General features: G+C 45.5%; 1 protein-coding gene and 1 pseudogene across 1 annotated transcript in view; one reads left to right on the top strand and one right to left on the bottom strand.

Moving 5' to 3' along the window:
• The window catches only part of RYR3 (ryanodine receptor 3), a 442959-nt gene that overhangs the window by 224724 nt on the left and 196160 nt on the right, over nt 1–22075 (top strand). The window contains exons 46-49 of the mRNA XM_089521997.1: nt 1543–1663; nt 4611–4780; nt 20908–21128; nt 21829–21919. Of these exons, the coding sequence (XP_089378123.1) occupies nt 1543–1663; nt 4611–4780; nt 20908–21128; nt 21829–21919 (603 nt within the window). The remainder of the gene's footprint in view (nt 1–1542; nt 1664–4610; nt 4781–20907; nt 21129–21828; nt 21920–22075) is intronic.
• On the bottom strand, nt 7710–7835 carry LOC149314849 (small nucleolar RNA SNORA17; annotated as a pseudogene).

Raw genomic sequence — 22075 nt, 5'->3', positions numbered from 1 at the left:
CTTGTGCATCCTTGGAAAACATTAAATCCCTAGAGTGTTGAATAGCCATTATATATGGGAAGGTCTTGCTCTTATATTCCTTGCAGAATAAACATATCTGCCTTGGGTCCTATTCCAGGAGAAAGGTGGTCTATACATAAATGAAAGGAATAAGCAAGCACGCAGACATATGCAAATCTTGCTGATACCACCAAAAGAAGTAATTCTCATACATATGATTTAAGTAACATTGACTTAAGTCTACTGCATCTGAGGAAGTAGACTTATATCTATGAAGTCTTACACTACCAAATTCTATCTTTCTGTCAGTCAGTCTCAAAGGTACTACAAGATCCTTTTGCATATTGCCTTTCAAACTTTTACTGTACAAACTCTTACTTTTACTTTGGGTATATTCCTGGAGTCAATTTTGCTAACAAATGCTCAGGTTGTTTTCTCTTTCTTTACTTTATGCATCTACTGTTCCCTTTCAAAGTACCATCGGTGCACTACTGTGATTTATGCTAAGGACTGATTATTTTAATACACTCTACAGAAGAGAGCCATGCTGGTGCAATGGTTAAATGCCTGTACTGCAGCCACTCACTCACAAACCACAAGGTTGTGAATTCAGTACCAGCCAGGGGCTCAGGGCCAACTCAGCCTTGCATCCTTCCAAGGTCACTAAGATGAGTACCCAGCTTGTTAGAGGCAATTACCTTATACATTGTACACCACTTAGGGAGTGCTTAAATACACTGATAAGCAGTATAGAAATGTACTTGATATTGCTAACTTGGGTTTCCAGAATCTAAGAAAGTGTTTCTTCAATCTGTAAGCCACATGCCTTAGGATCAGAAGTGGAATTCTTGCTCCACATCAAGTTCTTTCTGAAGGCTCACTTGGAAATAATGAAAATTTAGACTTTGTGTTCAAACCAATACTTTCCCACCTGTTGCCCATATCCCTCAATATACGTAATAAGAAAAGTTTCATGCAGGACATTTGGTTCAGCGGCAGTTAGGGTAGTATTTTACTACTATAAAATACTTCTGTAAAATACAGAAAAGTAAGATACGGAAGCATTTTATTTCTGTGTCATTATTAACATAGACTCCCAAGATAAGTCTGGATGTTACAGACCTGCACTGACAAACTGAAGCCCTTTTTTTTTTTTTTTTTTACATTATGGGACTCCTATAGGTCCCCATTGGTGAAAATGTGTGATTTCTAAATTTATGAAGATCATTGGCTTTTCAGCATGGAGGAGATTTTACAAATTATGCAGGGAGCATGAAAAGGAAATATTTAGATAGTTAAATGGTTTCTTTATGGATTTATGTCCAAAACATGGCATGTAAAGGCCAGTACACACAAACAGACACTTATTCTTTAAACTGGCCTTTACATGCCAATAGTAAAAGGAGTTTATACGCTTAGAAGAAGAAACCATAATTTTGCAGTGAGGTACATTTTAAAAGCCAAAGAAGCATAATCAAACTATTTTCACTTTGCTAATTAAATATTTAATAAAAGTAAAATAATGTCTTCATGTTTTAACAGCTTATCCAAACTGGGAAAGGAGAAGCTATTAGAATCCGGTCCATCTTGCGCTCCCTGGTACCAACAGAAGATTTGGTTGGAATAATAAGCATACCATTAAAATTACCAACAGTAAATAAGGGTAAATATATGAACAATCCTAACTGGCACTGGGATGGGAGAATGAAATATAAAATCACCTGCTATTTATAAGGTCCAGCTAGCTCACAACAGCTTATGGGAAAATTGTTTTTCTTGAAGGGACAAGGAAGTCTACATCCAGCAAATACAGACCTACCTGAGCAATCCCAAAAATGCCTGCCACTAGTGCTAGATTTTATATCTAAAGAATTTTCTTAGGGACATATGCCGGTCTTTACAATAGACATACCCTTTACTAGTTGAGCTTCTTTCCAGCAATGGAAGGATTCTTTCAATGCATTCTAACACTCCTTGGAAAGATTTATCCAGAGGAGGTTTGTAATTAATTTCCTTTGAGGCTGAGAGAGTGTGAGTTGCCCAAGATCATCCTGCAGGTTTCCATAGCTGAGTGGGATTCCTACCCTGATATCTCCAGCGTCCAAGTCCAGCACTCAAATCATTATATCGTAGTGGCTCAGCATACCTTAATAGTACCTAGTGAACCAGTGGTGCTACAGACTACAGACAACTTTTAATTAATTAAAATGAATGAATTGTACAGTGTATATAAAACAAAAATAAGGAACACGGAAAACCTATAATTCAAATTCAAACTAGACAATGAGGAAATAGAAATAGTAAAAGAGCACTCATAACTGGGATCAAACATTGATAGGAATGGGGACTGCAGCCAGCAAATCAGAAGATTAAGAATGGGGAGGGAAGCTATGAAAAGATCCTAAAATGCAAATAGATACAACTTGGCACAAAAGTTAGAATCATACAAGCTACTGTATTCCCTGTACATCCATGTATAGATGTGAGAGCTAGACAGTTAAGAAGGATCATGGGAAGAAAATCAATTTATTTGAGATGTGGTGCTGGAGAAGAGTGCTGAGGATTCCATGGACAGCCAAAAGAACAAACAAATGGATCCTAGATTAAGCCAGAAATCTCCCTGTAAGCCAAGATGACAAAACCTAGGGTGATATACTTTGGACACATCATGAGAAGACATGAATCATTGAAAAAAACAATAATGCTAGGAAAGGTGGAGAGAAGTAGAAAGAGATGAAGGTTGCATGCTAAATGGATGGACTCTATTAAAGAGATCACAAGTATGAGTTTGCAGGAGTTGGGCAGAGCAGTGGAGTACAGGGGGTCTTGGAGATGTCTCATCAGCAGGGTTGCAATGGGTTGAGATTGATGCGAAAACAGTTAACAACAACATTACTCAGTGCTCATACTACAGGGAAATGCACCTCAGCCTTATTTCACCTCTATTGCATAAGTACCAAGGACACACCATATAATGTTGCCAGTTTCTGTGCAGCTGTGGTTAAAATTCACCAGGCAATGACCTCTGCAGTAGACTAGTGCTAATCGTGCCTTGCTATACTGGAGCTGTGTAATCTGAAAGGATATTTTAAATACTATTTTTTACCTTCTTTTATTCTGTATTCCCTTTTTATCTTTACTGGTCTGTAACCATAATAAAGATTCTGTTCTATTCTATTCTTTCTAACAACTTTTTTCACTGTCTAGCTCTGACATTTGTACAAGGTGATGGGGGAATACTATGGTTTGAATGATCCTAACTTTGGTATTCAGATTTATATCTTTGCATTTTGAGATCTTGCCTAATTCTTTCATAGCTGGCCTTCCCAGTTCTAGTCTTCTTCTGCTTTCTTGACTTCAGTCTCTGATGAATGATTGATCCAAAGTGAGGGAGTTCTTTAACTATTTCAGTTTCCTTGCCATCTAGGCTGAAGTTTTGTAACTCCTTCATTTTCTTAATGTTCAACAGCAAGCCTGGCTTTGCACTTTCTCCCCTGACTGTCTTTAGCAATTGTTCTGAGACTTTGTGATTTTCTGCTAGTATTATGCTGTCCTCTGCATATCTTAGATTTTTGATGTTCCTTCTTCTGATCTTCACTCTTCCTCTCTGTCTAAAGCTGTTCTGTGTATATTTTTTTGCATACAAGTTGAATAGATGCGATAATAGAATGAAGCCTTGTCTGACCCCCTTTCCAGTTGGGAACCATTCTGTTTCTCTGTGTTCTGTTCTGACAGTAGCCTCTTGTCCTGAGTATGCCATAGGTGATGCCAAATATATTTTGGAATCACTAGCAATAAAAGTTGGAGCAGTAGCTAGATCCAGTAGTTACTGTATATCTACCACCCATTGCTTTAGCCTCATCATATCCCAAGCTAAGCAGAAGATCTGGAGAGAAGCCCAGTGATGAAATTTTAGTCATCACTGTCTGTTTCCACATAAACTGGAAATCATCAGTCAAGGTTAGTGGAACAAGGCCAGTGGGGAACAAGGATAGTCTGAGCCAGTAGCTGAGTATAGTCACCCACTCTCTGGTCTCCACCTTCATATAGCCTGACTCCAGTCTCAGAGTTGTATTAGATACAGATTTGGGAGCTTGGAAAGCTGATCTTGGGAACAGCTGGCTTTGCTTGCCCCGCTGCAGCCCCATGGCACCTTCATGACACTCTGGTGGCATGCAGCATGTAAATGCCACACCGCCGGAGTAACATGAAGCCCCCCACACCTGGACAGCAGGGCAGCTTCAAGCTGGCTTCCCAGCATCATTGGGACGTGCAGTGTCTGAACACCGATTACACCCACAAGTGGGCTTTTTTGGGCCATCTGTTCTGGCCCTTAATTGCATTTTAAAATACACTTTAAAAAACTAAAAATCTACCAAATATTTTAGGAGTCAGAAATAGATATTTGTTATTAAATCTAAAAAATTGATGGCATTACTAGTTATCATATGTCACTTTCTTGAAAGTCTCAGAGAAGATAATGTCACTTCAAATGCAATCAGTTTCAGATAATACTATTAATTGTGCTATGTTATTTCAGAGCTTTGTAAAGCTATATTGAATTTTTATGACCAGTATTTTTTTACCAGTATAATTGGATTTCTTTTCAGATGGAACAGTTACTGAGCCAGACATGTCTGCAGGTTTTTGCCCTGACCATAAGGCACCTATGGTCCTTTTTCTAGATCGTGTCTATGGTATAAAGGACCAAAGTTTTCTTCTCCACCTCCTTGAAGTTGGATTTTTACCAGATTTAAGAGCAAGTGCCTCGCTGGATACAGTGAGTATTTTTCTGATTCTTCAGCAATTCTCCAGGTGATGTGCAAGCCAAGTTTTGTTGTTTGATAGTAGCAGAAATGTAGAATGTAAAATAACACAATATATAATATTTTTTGTGAGCCCTGGTGGTGCAGTGGTTAAATGCCTGTACTGCAGCCACTCACTCACAAACAGCAAGCTTGCAAGTTCAATTCAAGCTTGCATCCTTCCGAGGGCACTAAAATGGGTACCCAGCTTGTGGGGGGCAATTAGCTTACACATTGTAAACTGCTTAGGGAGTGCTTAAGTGCACTGATAAGTGGTATAGAAATGTACTTGCCATTGCTAATGCTAATTGCAGAATATAAAGCTTGTATACACCTTTATCAATAGCAATTGGCCTCTAAAAAATCAGAAAAAAGCTTGTATAACTTAATTGCTAAGAATCTGAGTTATAAAAGTTCTTTGCACAAATCTAACTACAAGCCTGACCTTTGTCAGAAGGTAAGTGGTTCTCTCTTATTCTTGGGACCTTACCACACAGGGCTCCTGGCATGGGACGAGAACAGTCGGAAAGGAGCCGGGAAGGGAACAGAATGAGTATGGGATGCATTTTACTGCACACAGGAAGTCCCTCACGCATTCTGTTCCCTTCCCTTCCCATTCCATCCCAGAGGAGACAATTTCTGAGAACTGTTCAGAGTTGTTCTCAATAATCACATCCTCTGGGACAGATTGGGAACGGAAGGGAAGGGAACAGAACGAGTGAGGGACTTCCTGTGTGCAGTAAAATGCGTCCCCCACTTGTTCCCCATTCGTTCCCAGCCACTTCCATTCCATTCCCGTCCCATTCCATGGAGCCCCTCTGTGGTAAGGTTTTTAGTTTCCATTCTGCAATGTGAAGATAATAGTCTTGACTGGAGTTGTTAAAGGAGGTGGAATATGATTGAATATTGGAGGTGATATTAAATACTTAAAAATGATACAAAAACCCTATATTTCTTGGATCATGTGATTCAAAGTAAATTACCTGCATTCTGATTCCATTGAAATAAATGAGACAAATTATTTGTGTCTTAATTCTCACTAATACCAATGGGAACTGTGTTGAGAACATAAGGTAAGACCAATAAGTAACTTCTGAATCATATCAGAGACACAGATTCAAGCCCTGGTCTCCAGAGTCACAGCCCAATGCTCAGACTAGTGGTGTATACAGTGGACCCTTGTTATACGCTGGGGTTTGGTTCCAAGATCCCTCATGTATAACAAAATCAGTGTATGCTCAAGTCCCATTAAATATAATGACATAGCAAAATGGTGTCCCTTATAAAAAATGGAAAATCAAGGTAAATTTATACTTTTTTGGAACATTTTCAAACCGTGTATGCTTGAATCCGTGTATAAAAAATCCATGTATAAGAAGGGCCGACTGTATTTCTCTTTTTATCCTTGACATTCCTGAAGGGAGACAGGAAATTTTATTACTCTTCTTTCTCCTCTGTGGAGAGCAAGATAAGATAACTCACCTTAGTCATTCCTCAAAGAGAAACAAACCATTCCTGACAAATGCCCCAAGAATGTGGGCTATAAAACACTCAGCTGTCTTTTCCTCCCTAACACTTCTTGCAATTAATAGTATGAACCATAAAACTCTGTTTGCAGAATCTAATAAGGAAGGATGGCCAGTGTTTATCTTTACAATGGAATCGCTCCTGTAGCACAATGGAGTAATTCAGATTGTCTTGACTGAGACTTTACACAGTTAAAATGAAGTATATCAAATTATCTAGCAGAGACTATTGTATCAATTCTAGGTGATCCTACTATAGCTCTGTATGTATGCCTATGAATAATGTTAGGTGCCCATGAAACACACATGCATACATATACTTTTATGATTTAAAACTCTAATTGATCTTTTGGTGCTCAATGGAGAGCACCTTAAAACACTTAGCTGTCATTTATTATTATTATTATTATTATTATTATTATTATTAAACTTTATTTCTAAAGCGCTGTAATTATACACAGCGCTGTACAAAGTCAGCAAAATTAAGGAATATATAATAATAATAATAATAATAATAATAATAATAATAATAAAGGACAGGTTGCTTACCTGTAACAGTATTTCTTCGAGTGGTCATCTGCGAATACATACAAATGGGTTTTACTGCGCCTGCGCAGTGCTGCTCGGAACCTTCTGGAATCACTGGGCAGAGTTAACTCTGCAACATATTGAAACTTTTTGGCGGTAACTCCGCCCACCCGTTATAAGGCCCCTGCCTTCCCGCTCTTTTCCCCAGTTCCGCAATTTTTCCGCCAAGCAGGCGAAGGAAGAGAGCCAATGAGAGCAGGACACTGAGGGCATGGACGGGTGGGATTTGTATGTATTCGAAGATGACCACTCGAAGAAATACTGTTACAGGTAAGCAACCTGTCCTTCTTCTTCGTGGTCTCTGCGAATCATACAAATGGGTTTAGACTGACAAGCTAAGGTATACGGCGGAGGGAGTGTCCTGAGACCAAAGCTATGGTAAACCAAAGGTACATTTTATTACAATAAACACCTTGAACCATCAGAGTCAGTCCTCTTATTCATGCACAGAACAAATAGCAATAACTTTGCTAAACCTGAGAAGGGAACAGAGGTCATGCAAGACCGATCCCATGGGATTTGTGCAAACTATCATTCAACAAAGTGTTAAACAGTGTCAACTGCACAACACAAAAATATCAGCAGTGCAATCAATGCAACCCTGAAACCAACACAGCCCTCCCGAAAGCTGCGTCCCGGATGGCTCTGGTGTCCAACCTATAGTGCTTAATAAAAGTCAGTGGTTGGGACCAGACAGCAGCCTTACAGACATCCTCCAAAGGAATCCCCGAGAGGAATGCGGAGGACGCTAACATTGCCCTTGTGGAGTGAGACCGAACCCTGCCAGGGAGAGGCTTGCCTATCAGTTCATAGCAGAGGTGGATGGTACCAGCCACCCATTTGGACAACCTCTGCGCAGACACAGGCAATCCCCTCTTCGGTACCGAGTAGCACTGGAAGAGTCTCTCGGACCGACTGAAGGCAGCAGTTCTGTCCAGGTAGAAGGCTAGTGCCCTCCTGACATCAAGAGAGTGGAGGCGTCGCTCCTCATCCGATGTAGGATTGGATGCGAGGGTGGGCAACACAATGTCCTGGCACATGTGGAAAGCAGACACTACCTTAGGCAGGAAGGTAATGTCCGTACGGAGGACCACCTTGTCCTTGTGGAACCTCAGGAATGGTTGGTCCCTACGTAAAGCACAGAGTTCGCCCGCACGGCGGGCAGAGGTGATGGCCACAAGAAAAACGGTCTTCCAAGTCAATAGTCTCAAGTCCGCTGTGGCCATCGGTTCAAAGGGCTTGGATTGGAGGGCGGACAATACCGACTCCAAACTCCAAGCCGGCGTAGGTACCGACACAGGAGGATAAAGGTTTGCACAACCCTTCAGGAACCCCTTCACCAAGGGGTCTTTGAAGAAAGAAACCCTCCCCCCGAACTGGTATTTGGCACAGATGGCAGACAGGTAGCATTTGATGGATGTGAGGGACAACCCTCCATCCAAAAGCGCCATCAGGAACTCCAACACCACTGGAGTGGACACCTGTGCAGGAGACAAGCCCTTTTGGTCAAGGAAGAGGCAAAATCTCCTCCATTTCAGGGCATAGGAGCGCTGGGTGGAAGGTTTCCTCGCAGCCAGGATCACCGCCCTCACCGACTCCGGTAAGGTAGTCAGCGCCGAATCCTCCAGGCCACCAGCGGCAGGCTCTCGATGTCGGGGTGGAGAATCCGGCCGTCCTGGATCGAAAGCAGGTCCGGGCGGGGGTCGAGACGGAGGAAGCATCTCCTGGAGAGGTGGAGGAGGGATGCGAACCACGGCTGTCTCGGCCACCACGGGGTGATGAGGATCGCATGCGAGCGGTCCGTAGTCAATTTGGAAACCACTCTGATGATGAGAGGGAACGGAGGGAAGGCGTAGAGGAGCTCCCCCGTCCAGAGGAAAGCGAATGCGTCTCCGAGGGATCCGTCCATTCGCCTCCTGGAGCAGAACTGGGGACAGTGGCTGTTCCAGCTGGTCGCGAAGAGGTCGATCCGGGGGGTTCCCCACCGATCGAAGAGGTCGCTGACCGTCTCGGGATGGAGCCTCCACTCGTGGCACACCGACGGAGATCTGCTGAGGCGGTCCGCCAGCTCGTTGTCTTCCCCGGGAAGGTGAATCGCCTGGAGGAGGACGCGTCTCTGGATGCACCAATCCCAGATGCGGAGTGTGAGATCGAGTAAGGTCCTGGATCTGGTACCACCTTGCTTGTTGATGTAGTACATCACGGTGGTGTTGTCCGTCCTGAGGAGGACCACTCTCCCCGAGACCGCAAACTCGAATGCCCTCAAAGCCTTTTCCACCGCAAGCATCTCCAAGGCATTGATGTGGAGGCGCTTGTCTTGTGCGGACCACCTGTCCTTGACGACAAGATCGAGCAGGTGGGCGCCCCATCCCTCCAGGGATGCATCGGTTGTCAGGGTCAGCTGTGCCTGGGGCTGATGGAAGGGCATACCGGTGCAGACGTTTGAGCTGTCTAGCCACCATCTGAGGGAAGCAGTCACCGGTCTCGGTACCGTGAGCCACTTCGAAGGCGGATCCTCCAACGGAGAGAAAACAGAGAGGAACCAGGCTTGGAGAGGCCGAAGACGAAGTCTTGCCCAGGGGGTGACGATGTCGTCGACGCCATGTGGCCCAGAGTGACTTGGACATCTCTGGCTCTCACCCTTCTGTGGGAGATGCACGGCCTGAGGGATGTTGTCAGGGCCTGAAACCGGTCCGGAGGGAGGAGAGCTAGGCAGTCTTCGGAGTCGAGGACGGCTCCGATGAACTTGACCCGCCTGGTCGGCGTAAAGTGGGACTTTTCCCTGTTGACGACCAGCCCGAGAGAGTCCAGGAGGCGCAAGGTGAATGAGACTGCCTCCTGCAGCTCGTCTTGGGATTTGGCTGCGAACAGCCAGTCGTCCAGGTAGGGAAAGACCATGAAGCCCTTCTGGTGAAGGTATGCCACCACCGGTGCCATGCACTTCGTGAAGACCCGTGGAGCCGTGGCCAAGCCGAAAGGAAGCACGTTGTAGTGGTAGGAATCAGAGCCGACAGCGAAGGCGAGGAATCTCCGGTGGGACTGTCGGATCCCGATGTGGAAGTAGGCATCCTTCAGGTCGACGGTCGCGAACCACAGGCCCTGGTGGAGCAGAGGCAGAATGGAAGCCAAGGTTACCATTCGGAAGCGGCGGTAGTCAAGGAACGAGTTCAACTGTCTCAAGTCCAGGATGGGCCTGATGCCCCCATCCGCTTTCGGTACCGTAAAGTACCTGGAGAAAAAGGCCCGAGAACACTGGTCGGGCGGCAAAGAGGAGATTGCTCCCTTTGCAAGCAAGGTGCGCACTTCGTCGAGAAGGGTGTCTGAGGGGGGAGTGGACATAAAGGCTCCAGTTGGAGGGAGCTCTAGGAACTCGAGGGCATATCCCCTACGGACGATGTCGAGAACCCACGAGTCCGATGTCACAGAGGCCCAGGTGTTAAGAAAGGGCCTTGAGATGTCCAAAAAGAAGAGGGGTGAAGGGGAGACGAAGCGCGCTGCGTCCCTTCAAGCTCTCTTCTTCCCCTGGTCGGTGTCCTGCCGACGGGACTTGCGGTACCGAGGCGGGAAGTTGCGACGGCCAGAGGAGGAGGAAGACTGCGAGGGGAAGCGCTGCCTCTGAGAGCCCTGCTGCTGGGGCTGTCGGTCCCGGGAGAAGGTCCCCTGTGACTGACCTTGTGGCTGCCACGGGCGCTGGCGCTTCCGGAACGGAGAGGCCGGGGCGGAGGACATGCCGTGTTTCTTCGCCGCCGCCTTCATCCTAAACTTGCGGTTTAGGCGGTCGTCGGTCTCGGCGTGGAAGAGGCCGGTTCCGTCGATCGGCATGTCCTCGATGGCAGCTCTGACCGTCGGGTTGAGGTCGGAGGCCCTCAGCCAAGCGTGGCGCCGCAGAGCCATGGAAGCTGACATGGCCCTCCCGGAGCAGTCCACCAGATTCCTGGAAGTGGTGATTAGCCAGCTTCCAATGGAGTGTGCCTCGTCCCTGATCTCCACCAGCTGCCTCTGGATGTCGTCTGGGACGTCCGGGACGAGGGGGGAGATCCGTTCCATGAGGGTCTGGATGTAGGCCCCCATGCACGCGGTGTAGTTGGCGGCCTTGACCCCAAGCGCCGACGCCGAGTACGCCTTTTTGGCCAGTCCGTCTACCTTCTTCGCCTCCCGGTCGACAGGAGAGGTGGCCTGCTTCGGGACGAAGCTGTGCTGGGCTCCCTCGACTATGGCGGAGTTCGGACGAGGGTGCTCGGCCAACCAAGGGCAACTCGCCGGGGCAACCCTATAAAGCGACTCAACCTTGCGGGAGGGTGCCGATAGGGCGGCCGGAGAGTCCCAGGACCTCTTCACGATGGTCTGAAGAGAGGGAAGGAGAGGTAGGCACGGCGGAGTGGGGACTCGTCCATGCACCCGACGCTCAACCGGGTCCTCGGCGTCGTCCACTGCGGATGCGAGCTCGATGTCGAGGGCCCTCGCCATCTTGACCACGTGTTCCGTGAAGGACCTGACATCGTCTGACGGAGAAGACGGCTCCGGGTTGTGCATCCTCTGAGGGGAGGCCGAGCCTGAGACGACATCCTCATCCGAGGGTGCCTCCGAAGGTAGCAGCGGCTCATCTTCGGAGTCCAGGTCGGAAGAGAGAGGATCCGTCACCCTGACCTGGGATCTCGGACGGGCTGAAGCGACGTCGACCGAAGACCGGGAGCGCCTACGGGGTGGAGATAGCGACCTCTCACGTCTCCGGGGTGGAGACGGCGACCTCTCGTAGACCGACACGGTCGGTACCGATGTGGACGGGTTAGACCGGTCTGCGGGAGGGGGTTCAATTTGGTGAACTCCCTCAAGGCTCTGTCCTCCGGGACCGACATGTAGTAGCGGCGCGACTGCATGTCGTAGAAGAGGTCCGGGAAGTCTTGTCCGTGAGGCAAGTCGTCCTCATCCTCAGTTGCCGGGTGGGAGGGCGACCGATGCTCCGGGGAGCGAGGAGGCGCGGTGTCATCCGGAGGCAAAGGTGTGACCGGTACCGGGGTCCCTTGGTCCAGAGGCATCGGTCCCTGGTCGCGGGGAGCTGATGGAGCGGAAGCGCGAGCCTGTTTGGAGGGGGAGCGCTTCTTCTCCTTTGGTCCCGGTAGGTCGGTGGTGGTCCGATCCTTGGAGGACTTTGCCTTTTTAGGGGCAGGATCGCGACCGGCCTCGTCGTGGCGCCTCTTCTTCCCATGCTTGGGAGGCTCGTCCGATGGGAAGAACGGGTTGTCCGGGAGGTCCAGGATGACAGCAGCCGCTGTCGACGATGAAGGCCTCGGTGACCTCGTCCCTTGCACCAGCTCGGTCTGCTCCTTAGGTGTCGCATGGCGCGATGCCTTGGACGCCTTGGAGGATGAAGGCGAGGCTAGATGGACCTTAGGCTCGGTAGTCTCCTTCGAACGGGAGCCCTCCGATCCCTTCTTCGGTTTGGAGGCCCGTTCGGTACCCTCAGTCCCCGATGACTTATGGGGGCGCTTGGAGGGTCTGTCGGTGGCGCTGGGCGGTTTGGAGCCACGGGCCACATCGGAGGTGGTGGAAGGGGTCCCGGCCGGGACACACACCACGCTGGGGACGGCAACTCTCCCCGATCCCACGCTGGAGACACTTGCCCGAGACGATGAAGCGGGAGGCGCCAGAGGCGGGACAGAAGAGGACCGCGAACCTCCCTCCTGCACTTTCCCTAGGGTGATCGCCGACATGAGCCGGGACTCACGGTTCTTACGAGCCTGAGTGGAGAGGGATCCGCAGAGCGTGCAGGCCTTGGGATCATGGTTCGGTCCAAGGCACAACAGGCAGGAGGAGTGCGGGTCCTGAATGGGCACCTTGCCCTTGCAAATGTCGCACTTCTTGAAAGGCGCCGGCATCTCCAAAATCGTCAAGCCGAAGGGAATCCGAAAACGAAGTCAGCAGTCCGAAGGTCCGAAGTTACCAGGGGCGGGAGACAAAGAATGGTCAAGATACAGTCCGAGTCAAAAACGAAAGTGATTCCAGCAAGCGAGGCAAGCGAAAGTTCCTTGAAGCAGCTAGCGCGGCGGAAAAAAGGAACTGGGGAAAAGAGCGGGAAGGCAGGGGCCTTATAACGGGTGGGCAGAGTTACCGCCAAAAAGTTTCAATATGTTGCAGAGTTAACTCTGCCCAGTGATTCCAGAAGGTTCCGAGCAGCACTGCGCAGGCGCAGTAAAACCCATTTGTATGATTCGCAGAGACCACGAAGAAGAAGTTTATTTCTATCCCCCTTTTCCAACTTTTGATCAAAGTGGCATACAGATTTAGATAAAAAAAATACATCAAGATAAAACAATTAAAACAGCATTTAAAAACAATCACAATAACAACAACAGGGCCAGCTGAGGGGGGAATACATAAACATTGCAAGGTCGTCAACAGAGGGGGTAAAATATAAAATAACATCTCATGGGGGGGGAAGGCTTGGGAGAAGAAAAAGGTCTTAAGATTCTTCTTAAAAAGATCTAAAGATGTGGTGGAGCGGAGCTCATCCGGGAGATTGTTCCATATTCTAGGGGCCGAGATAGAGAAGGCCCGTTGCGAGGTCCTCGCATAACGTGTAGTTGGGACCTCCAGCAAGTTCTTCCCTGCCAACCTGAGTGTGCGGGACGGATTATATGGGGATAGGCGGTCATCCAAGTACCCTGGGCCCAAGCCATTTAGGGCTTTATAGGTCATTACCAACACCTTGTATTGAGCCCGGAAGCAGATAGGCAGCCAATGAAGATCTTTCAAGATAGGTGTTATGTGGTCTGATCTGGAACACCCAGCGACCAGTCTCGGTGCCATATTTTGCACTAACTGTAGCTTCCAGGTTTGGTATAAGGGTTGCCCTATGTAGAGCGCATTGCAGAAATCCAATCGAGAGGTTACCAGAGCATGTACTACAGTTTCAAAGTCCCTCCGGTCCAGGTAGGGGCGCAGCTGGCGTATCAGCCGAAGCTGATAAAAGCCTGCCCGAGGCGTACACTCTAAAAGTAATAATAGTTGGATAGAGGAATAGATAAAATTACAATATAGGAAATAAAAAACAAGTTAAAAACATCAGATATAAAAGCAAATCACATCAAACATTATCACACAGCCAGATGACAATCACAAATTCCCTGAGAACGCTTCCCTAAACAATATGGTTTTCAGCTCAAACTTAAAACTGGTTAGGGAAGTGATGAGCCATGCATGCAGACGAAAAAGGTTCCAGGAATGAGGGGCAGCAAGAAAGAAGGGACGGATCCGGGACAGGGCAGAGAAAATCCTGGGTTGAGAGAGGAGACTTTGGCTACCAGAGCGGAGAGTGCGAGTAGGGATGTAGGGAGAGAGAAGATCAGTTAAATAAATAGGGGCCAGCCCATGCAGGGCTTTAAAGTGAGTAACAAAAGTTTGTACCTGATGCGGAAAGGAAGAGGGAGCCAGTGAAGGGAAGACAACAGAGGGGAGACATGATCATAACGGCAAGCGAGTGAAACAATGCGTGCACCTGAATGCTGAACAGAAATCCTTCCACAATATCTAACAAGGAAAGATGGCCTGTTTTTAACTTCAGAATTAGATTCCTTCCTCTTCCCCTTCCCTCTTACAGCCCAATGGAGTAATTCAAACTGTCTTGACTGAGACTCACACCGTTAAAATGAATGACTGAAGTACTGTTACTGTTATTACTTAAGCAAAAAAAAAAAGTCCTGGCATTGAATTTTTCACTGAAGTGCCTTCTCCATTACTTCTTTTGCAAATGAAGTATCTCACACCTCAGTTGAGCCAAACGTCAGAACTCCTAAATACCTGAGCTGAGCATCAAGAAAACCCCAAATCTTGTATGTTTAATTAATAGCAACAAGCTTGCATCTCATCCCTAGCTCAAACTACTGCACTATGCTGGCTCATATTGCTGATGCAATTTAAGTTATATATAACCATAATAACTAGTTCCAATAGCTTAATTTAGATTTTCCCAAACAGATGCCCATCAGATGTGTTCAAAAACAGTTTCCATCAGCACATGGCCACACTTGCTGCAAGTGATGGTAGCTGGCACATCTGAAGGACACTAGTTTGAGGAAGGCTAATTATACTGTAGAGAGCCAGCTCGGTGTAGTTTTTTGAGCACTGGACTATGAATTTATAGACCAGGGTTCAAATTCCTGCTTGGTCATGGAAACCTACTAGCTTTCGAAATACACTGCTTTCTGCTGAAAACATTGTTTTCAAACAGAACTCAAGTTTTTAAACAGAATTTTTCACAAAAGGTCCCAAGATGCAAAAAATATTGCAGTAGTTTTCATTTTGTCAGTGGGCCATCTTAGTATGTTAAGTCACTCTTGCTCATCAAAGATCGTACCTTCAGTACAATTTAATTGTAGATCTTAGTTGTTATTGTGTACTTTCAAGTCATTTCTGACTTATGGTGACCCTAAGGTGCAGGGCCAGCTCTAGGTATTTGGCCACCCTAGGCAAGAAATATTTTGCCCCCCCTCCCCGTAGCACCTCAAAGTGTAGGAAAAATTTACAGCAAGATGTAGGACAAAATGTAGGGCAAAGTGTAGGACCTTCAAGAAAAATGGAGGACACAACCAACTGAAAGCCAAAATCATTAATAAAAAACAATGCAAATTCATGTTTCTCAGTCATTCTCAAAATGGAGGACATTTTGACACAACTCTAAGACCCAAATTCACAACTACTAATTCATTGGGGACAGAAAAAGAGAGAAAAACAACAGCACTTGCAAGGAAGCCTTGGAGCATTCTGAGCATCTCTTAGACCTGGGTTCGAATTCTGGCTGAGCCATGCAAACCCACTGGGTGACCTTGGTCAAGTCACACTCTCTCAGCCTCAGAGGATGGCAAGGGCAAACCCCCTCTGAAGAAATCTTGCCAAGAAAACCCCAGGATGTGGTCGCCATAAGTTGGAAATGACTTGGAGACACACAAGAGCAACAACCACAATATGAGAAGGCAGCCAAGGTCCAAAGTGCACAGTGGAAAGTATCTAGTTTGAGACTGCTTTAACTGCCCTGGCTCAGTGCTGGGGAATTCTGGGAACTGTAGTTCTGTGAGACATTGAGCTTTCCCTGTCAGGGATTTCTGGTGCCACAATAAACTACAAATCCCAGATCTTCCTAGCACTGAGGGCAGTTAAAGGAGTCTCAAACTGGATTATTTCTGCAGTGTGTTTCGGACCTTGGCTTTATGTGCTATATGAGTCTGAAATCTTTGCTGCTAGGACTCAGTGTGTGTGTGTGTGTGTGTGTGTGTGTGTCTGTATTATACAGACACACAGTGTATGTGTGTGTTTGTGTCTGTGTGTGTGTGTATATATATATTTATATATATATATACACACACACACATTATACAGACACACAGTATATGTATACACACACACATATATAATTAGGCTTCTTAGGTCCAAAACACACTGCAGAAATAATCCAGTTGGAGACCACTTCAACTGCCCTGGTTCATATAAAGAAACTAACAATAATAACAGCAGCAGCAGCAGCAGCAACAGCAAAAATAACATTGAGAACAAAGCATCCCCAGAATTGTAGTTCCTGGGAACTGTAGTTTCTTGTAGCCTCAGAGCTCCCTCTGACAGAGAAGGCTCAATGTCTCCCAAAACTATAGTTCCCTTGATTCCCCAGCATTGAGCAAGGGCAGTTTAAGGGAGTCTCAAAGTGGATTTATTTCTGCAGTTTGGGAATTGCTCCTGGAGGTAAGGCTGGGATGGAGGAGGAGGAGGAGGCGTCCTGGGAAAGGAGAACCCACCTGGTCTGCCAGCAGCCCTGACTGCCTACCCTTTTCCTTGGCTGGGCTCTTCAGACTCCCTTGGCTGCAGGGAGGAAGGGAGGTGGGTGCCATTTTGCCTGGGCTCCCCTCCTCCCCAGCGCCTCCCTGCCTTCAGGGCCAAAAGCAGCAGCAGGAGGAGGAGGAGGAGGGTCTTTATTCCTGTTGTCGTTTTGGGGGGCCTTCAAGTCTTTTTCCAGCCTCTCTCCTCATCCTTCTCCTGCTGCTGCTGAAAAAGTTAAACCTCGGGCCCCCATGACTCACGCCTGTTGGGGGAAGGGGGCGGGGCTTCTCCCTGGCTCTCTCTGGCTTCCTTGCAATGCTGCCCCCTAACCTTTGCGCCTCAGGCAGCTGCCTCGGTCGCCTATATGGTAGAGCCGGCCCTGATAAGGTGAATCTATCATGGGGTTTTATTGACAAGGTTTGTTTAGAGGAAGTTTGCCATTGTCTTCCTCTGAGGCTGAGCACGTGTGACGTTCCCAAGGCCACCCAGTTGGTTTTCATGGCTGAGAGGAGATTAAAATCCTGGTTTCCAGAGTCCTAATCCAACACTCAAACCACTACACCTTGCTGGCTCCTGGTTTTAGATCTGCACCATAGCTATTCATTGCTGGTCCTATCTGAATTTGTCCCTAAGCAAGGATTTGTGAGCAGTTTCAAATCCACAATCACAATCTCACTGTCAGTAAAAGGTTGATCACAAACCTAGTGTGAGATGGTTGCGGGTCCATTATGCTGGAAACCACCTGTCTGCCAAAACTGGGAGATGTGCTGGAGCACCTGTCTATCCTGGCTTCCAGTGTTATTATGATCCACAGATGCTGAATGGAAGATTGCTTGTCCAGCAAGTGCAAAACACCTTAGAAATAGCTGATATAAGGACAGGGCTTAGACTTTGCATGCCAACCCACTCTTGGGAAAAAGAAAATGACAGGGAGATATGAAAATTACCAACAGGGCTGTGACACTCTGGGTGATGGATGATGATGGAAGAATGTCTTCCCACTCTACTTTCAAGGAGAGAAATGGGGAGGCAGGCAATGGAGAAAAGAGGCCCTGGTTGCAGCCTCATTTCTTAATTTAGGTGGGAGTTTGGAGGATTCAGTAAAAAGCAAGGAGATGGATACAGGATATGAGCCTGGATTTGCCTCCCAGCTTTCTGAGAATGTGAGTCAGTGAGCAATCTTTTGATAAAATGGCCTAGATTTTCTGTACTCCAATACCATTCTCAAGATACTGATCCTGGGACAATTTGCCATCCTTTATACTTTGAATATCTGACCGCTTACTGCCCCTGATTTCCTGATTGTGCACCCACCATCATTCCAGAGATTCTGAGCCTACAATCCTTATCCCCTCCTCCTCTTCCTGACTTTTTCCCAGTTTGGGACTCCAGGTGGCTTACCACAGTTAAAATAGTAAAACATTCATAATTGTTTGGCATATGCACACCAAATTCTGCCATCAGCTAATATTTCTAGTGTTAGAGGGCTGACACTAGCACAAAATGGATTTGTGAGTTGACTCATACAGTTCAGGCTCAAGTACCATGCCATTTGATGAGTGGTTCCAAGATGCCACCTTCAACCTTTGTCTAGGCAAAAGAGAGAGAGAGAGAAAGAAATCCACCCCCTCTTACCCTTTCAGATATAGTCATGTGGCACTTTAAAAATACATTCAATGTAAAGTATTGCACTTAGGGCAAAAAATAAAATAAAAATGAAATGCATAGATATAGGACGGGGGACACCAGGCTGAACAAGACTATGTGTGAAAGGGATCTAGGAGTCCTAATAGACCATAAATTGAACATGAGTCAACAGTGTGATGTGGCAGCTAAAAAGGCCAATGTGATTCTAGGCTGCATCAATAGAACTATAGTGTCTAAGGGAAGTAATAGTGCCACTCCATTTGGCCTTGGTCAGGCCTCATCTGTGTCTAGTTCTGGGCACCACAATTCAAAAGGATGTTGAGAAGGTGAAGCATGTCCAGAGGAGGGCAACCAAAATGGTGAAGGGTATGGAAACCATGCCCTACAAGGAGAGACTTAGGTAGCTGGGTATGTTTAGCCCAGTGACTGTGAAACTTTTAGAGGCCAAGTGCCCAAACTGCAACCTAAAACCCACTTATTTATTGCAAAGTGCCATGTCCCTCTGGTTTTCTAGTAACAAACTCTTGCAAACTCTGTGCTGGGGCGACGGCACATGTGCCCACAGAGAGGACTCTGAGTGTCACCTCTGGCACGCATGCCATAGGTTTGCCATCACTGGTTTAGCCTGTAGGAGAGAAGGTTAAGAGGTGATATGATAGCCTTGTTTAAATATTTGAAGGGATGTCATATTGAGGATGGAACAAACTTGTTTTCTGCTGCTCCAGAGAAAAAGGCCCTGGAACAATGGATGCAAGTTACAGGAAAAGAGATTCCACCTCAACATTAGGAGGAACTTCCTGACAGTAAGGGCTGTTCGACAGTGGAACACAGTCCCTTGGAGTGTAGTGGAGTCTCCTTCTTTAGAGGTCTTTAAACAGAGGCTGGATGGCCATCTGTTGGGGGTGCGTTGATTGTGAGGTTGGGTTGGGTTGGATGGCCCTTGTGCTCTCTTCCAACTATACGATTCTATGAGTAGTTACCCATATTAATCATGGAGGGAATTCTAGAACCTCTGGAACAAAAAAAATTCAAGGAGAGACTGGAAAGAGAAACAACAGAATTGAGATATATCTAAAACTTCAGTTCATTTACAGTGAATTGAAGAGGGAGAATGATTCTGGCACACTGCACATACTAGAATACTAGTAATTACTCCATCCTCATGAGGACTCTCTTGCCCATTTTATCACATCTCCTTTATAGTTCAATTACTGTTCATACACACAACCTGCTCATTCATGGGTATGAATGTCTGTCTGTAATCACTTCACTCCATGTGTCTATGAAAGCTTCTTTCAGTTATTCTTAGAAGGAGATACAATATCCCTTTATATTCTGATCCTCTTTGTTTATAATATTGTTAACTTTAAAAAGTCACAATTTTTGTCTATAAAGCAACTGACAATGGAAGATAGGTCTGGAATAGAATATGGGATTGAAGAACTTCCTATTATTTTGCCTACATTTTTCCTTAGTACTATAATAACGTCAGGAAAGCCCAGTGCCAATATCACAATATTCCATCTCCTCATAACTGATGGTGATAGTAAAAATAGATGGAGCAGATCTTTCTACTGCAGGGAAACAAAAAAGAGTTTTATGGCATCTTCAAAATGAACATATTTTACTGGGCATAAGCACTACCTCACTTTTGCTGCCTCAGAATAACATGGCAAATCTCCTGAAAATTCCTACTGCATAGGCGTGTTTTTGGACATAGATGGATCTAACCCAGGCATGCAGAGTCAAGGGGCAGTGCTATAGTCCTGCTTCTGTTCCTGCCTTACATGCTAGTAACATGAAGAGGGTGTGTGTGTGTGTGTGTGTGTGTGTGTGTGTGTGTGTGGTGAGCATCACATTCTAAAATTCTAAGAACACACAGGACATAAATATCTGGAGACAAGTAAGCAAGGAAGCTGATAATATATGAAAGTGCTATAAAGAATGTGGGAACCATTTATGTCAATGAGAAATAGTTCAGGTTTTTCAGACTATTTTCCCCCCAGGCATATTGGAAAAGAATATTGAAAAGTGCAGATTTTTTTTTAGTTTTGATATTGTAGGCCTACATAATTAGTGATCTGTCAAACTGACACAGCCTTATAGCCATGTACTGTGGCCTGATAGATCCTGGGCAATTCCCCTTTCTCCAGCCTGTGGATGTGATAAGGAGCTTTATCTAGCCCAGGATGAGCAGAATCAGCCTTTTACTAAAATTGTCAAACTGATTCTCCTGAAGCCTCCATGAGTGAAATGAGCCATTTGGAGAAGCAGGCTTATTTTAAGCCTTGTGGGTTTTGTATTCCAGATCAAACCACAATGGACTTACACATGTGATAGGTGGGGAATATTTTCTTTGGTCATTATGAGTTATTTAGACCACTGTCAAGTCTTGTGTTCAAATCCTTTAATACTGAAAATGAATACATGTTGATCTATCAGTGATATTCTGTAGGTGAAACAGTGTCTATATTTACAACAATCTTACATTACAAAATGTGTTCATGTTTTAACAGTTCTGTATATCTTTTATTCAGGTTTCTTTGAGTACCACAGAGACAGCCCTTGCTCTAAATCGATACATTTGCACAGCTGTGTTTCCATTACTCACACGGTGTGCATCTCTTTTTTCGGGAACTGAGCATTATGTCTCTCTGATTGATTCCACACTCCATACAATATATCGATTATCCAAAGGACGCTCTCTAACAAAAGCACAAAGGGACACTATTGAAGAATGCTTGCTTGCTATCTGTCAGTAAGTCTATATATAAAACACTTTTCTGTTTCATATGAGCACACAGCTAAAGAAAGCAATATTGTATGTTAGGTGTATGTAAGGGTCCATTGCACAGTTAATTTACTGAGTCTGAATACAACACAATATAGACAGCTTTAAAAAGGCTGTTAAGATGGATCTCTTCCAGCAGGCCTTTCCTGAATAGAAAACCCAGCCACTAACTAATTGAATCATGTGTATATATCTGTTTGTGTGTGCACATTTTGGGACCTTTTCCAACTGGGTTTGCAGAAAACTCCAATGTTTTGCACAGAATTGTGCAAACAGTGGTACAATGTTTTGTTCAGAATTGTGCAGTTTATTTGTATAAAATACACTGATTTTGTATAGAAACAAAAATTGTGAGAAAATGGGAAAAGCTACTGAAAAATGTGGAAAATTCTTGTAATTTCAACTAGCAGGGAGAAAAAAATTGAAATTATTTTGTTCTTGTAGACAAAAACAAAATAACCAAGGATTTGCATCCATTTAAAAATAGTGATATTTTTCATAGTATCTTTTGATTGTTCCTGGCTAAATTTGCTCTATTTACAATGCAGCTTTTGTTTCACTTTCACTTGGTGAATTTAGTCTTGCATTCTAGTCATTTCTATGGTTGTCTTGTAATTTCATTCAACTATATTCAAATTACTAATTACAACTTCTTTTTCAATAATAGCCATCTGCGTCCTTCTATGCTACAGCAGCTTTTGCGACGGCTAGTTTTTGATGTACCTTTACTTAATGAATACTGTAAAATGCCTCTTAAGGTAAATAATTGTCTTTCGTGTAATTCTATCAAATATTTCAATGCAATGTGGCTTTTCTTTTCTTATCTTTCAAAAACAGGTGGTTCCATTGATTAAGTGCATAAATGCAAAACTGAAGGCCACTCTATTAGCCAAGGAAATTTGTTTCCAGCCAAC

This window comes from Sceloporus occidentalis, unplaced genomic scaffold (assembly GCF_023333645.1).
Source record: "Sceloporus occidentalis isolate IW3139 unplaced genomic scaffold, rSceOcc1.0.p SCAF_4, whole genome shotgun sequence".
NCBI lineage: Eukaryota > Metazoa > Chordata > Lepidosauria > Squamata > Phrynosomatidae > Sceloporus > Sceloporus occidentalis.
The sequence above is the reverse complement of the archived record's forward strand: the minus strand, read 5'-3'. Positions and strand labels throughout refer to the sequence as shown.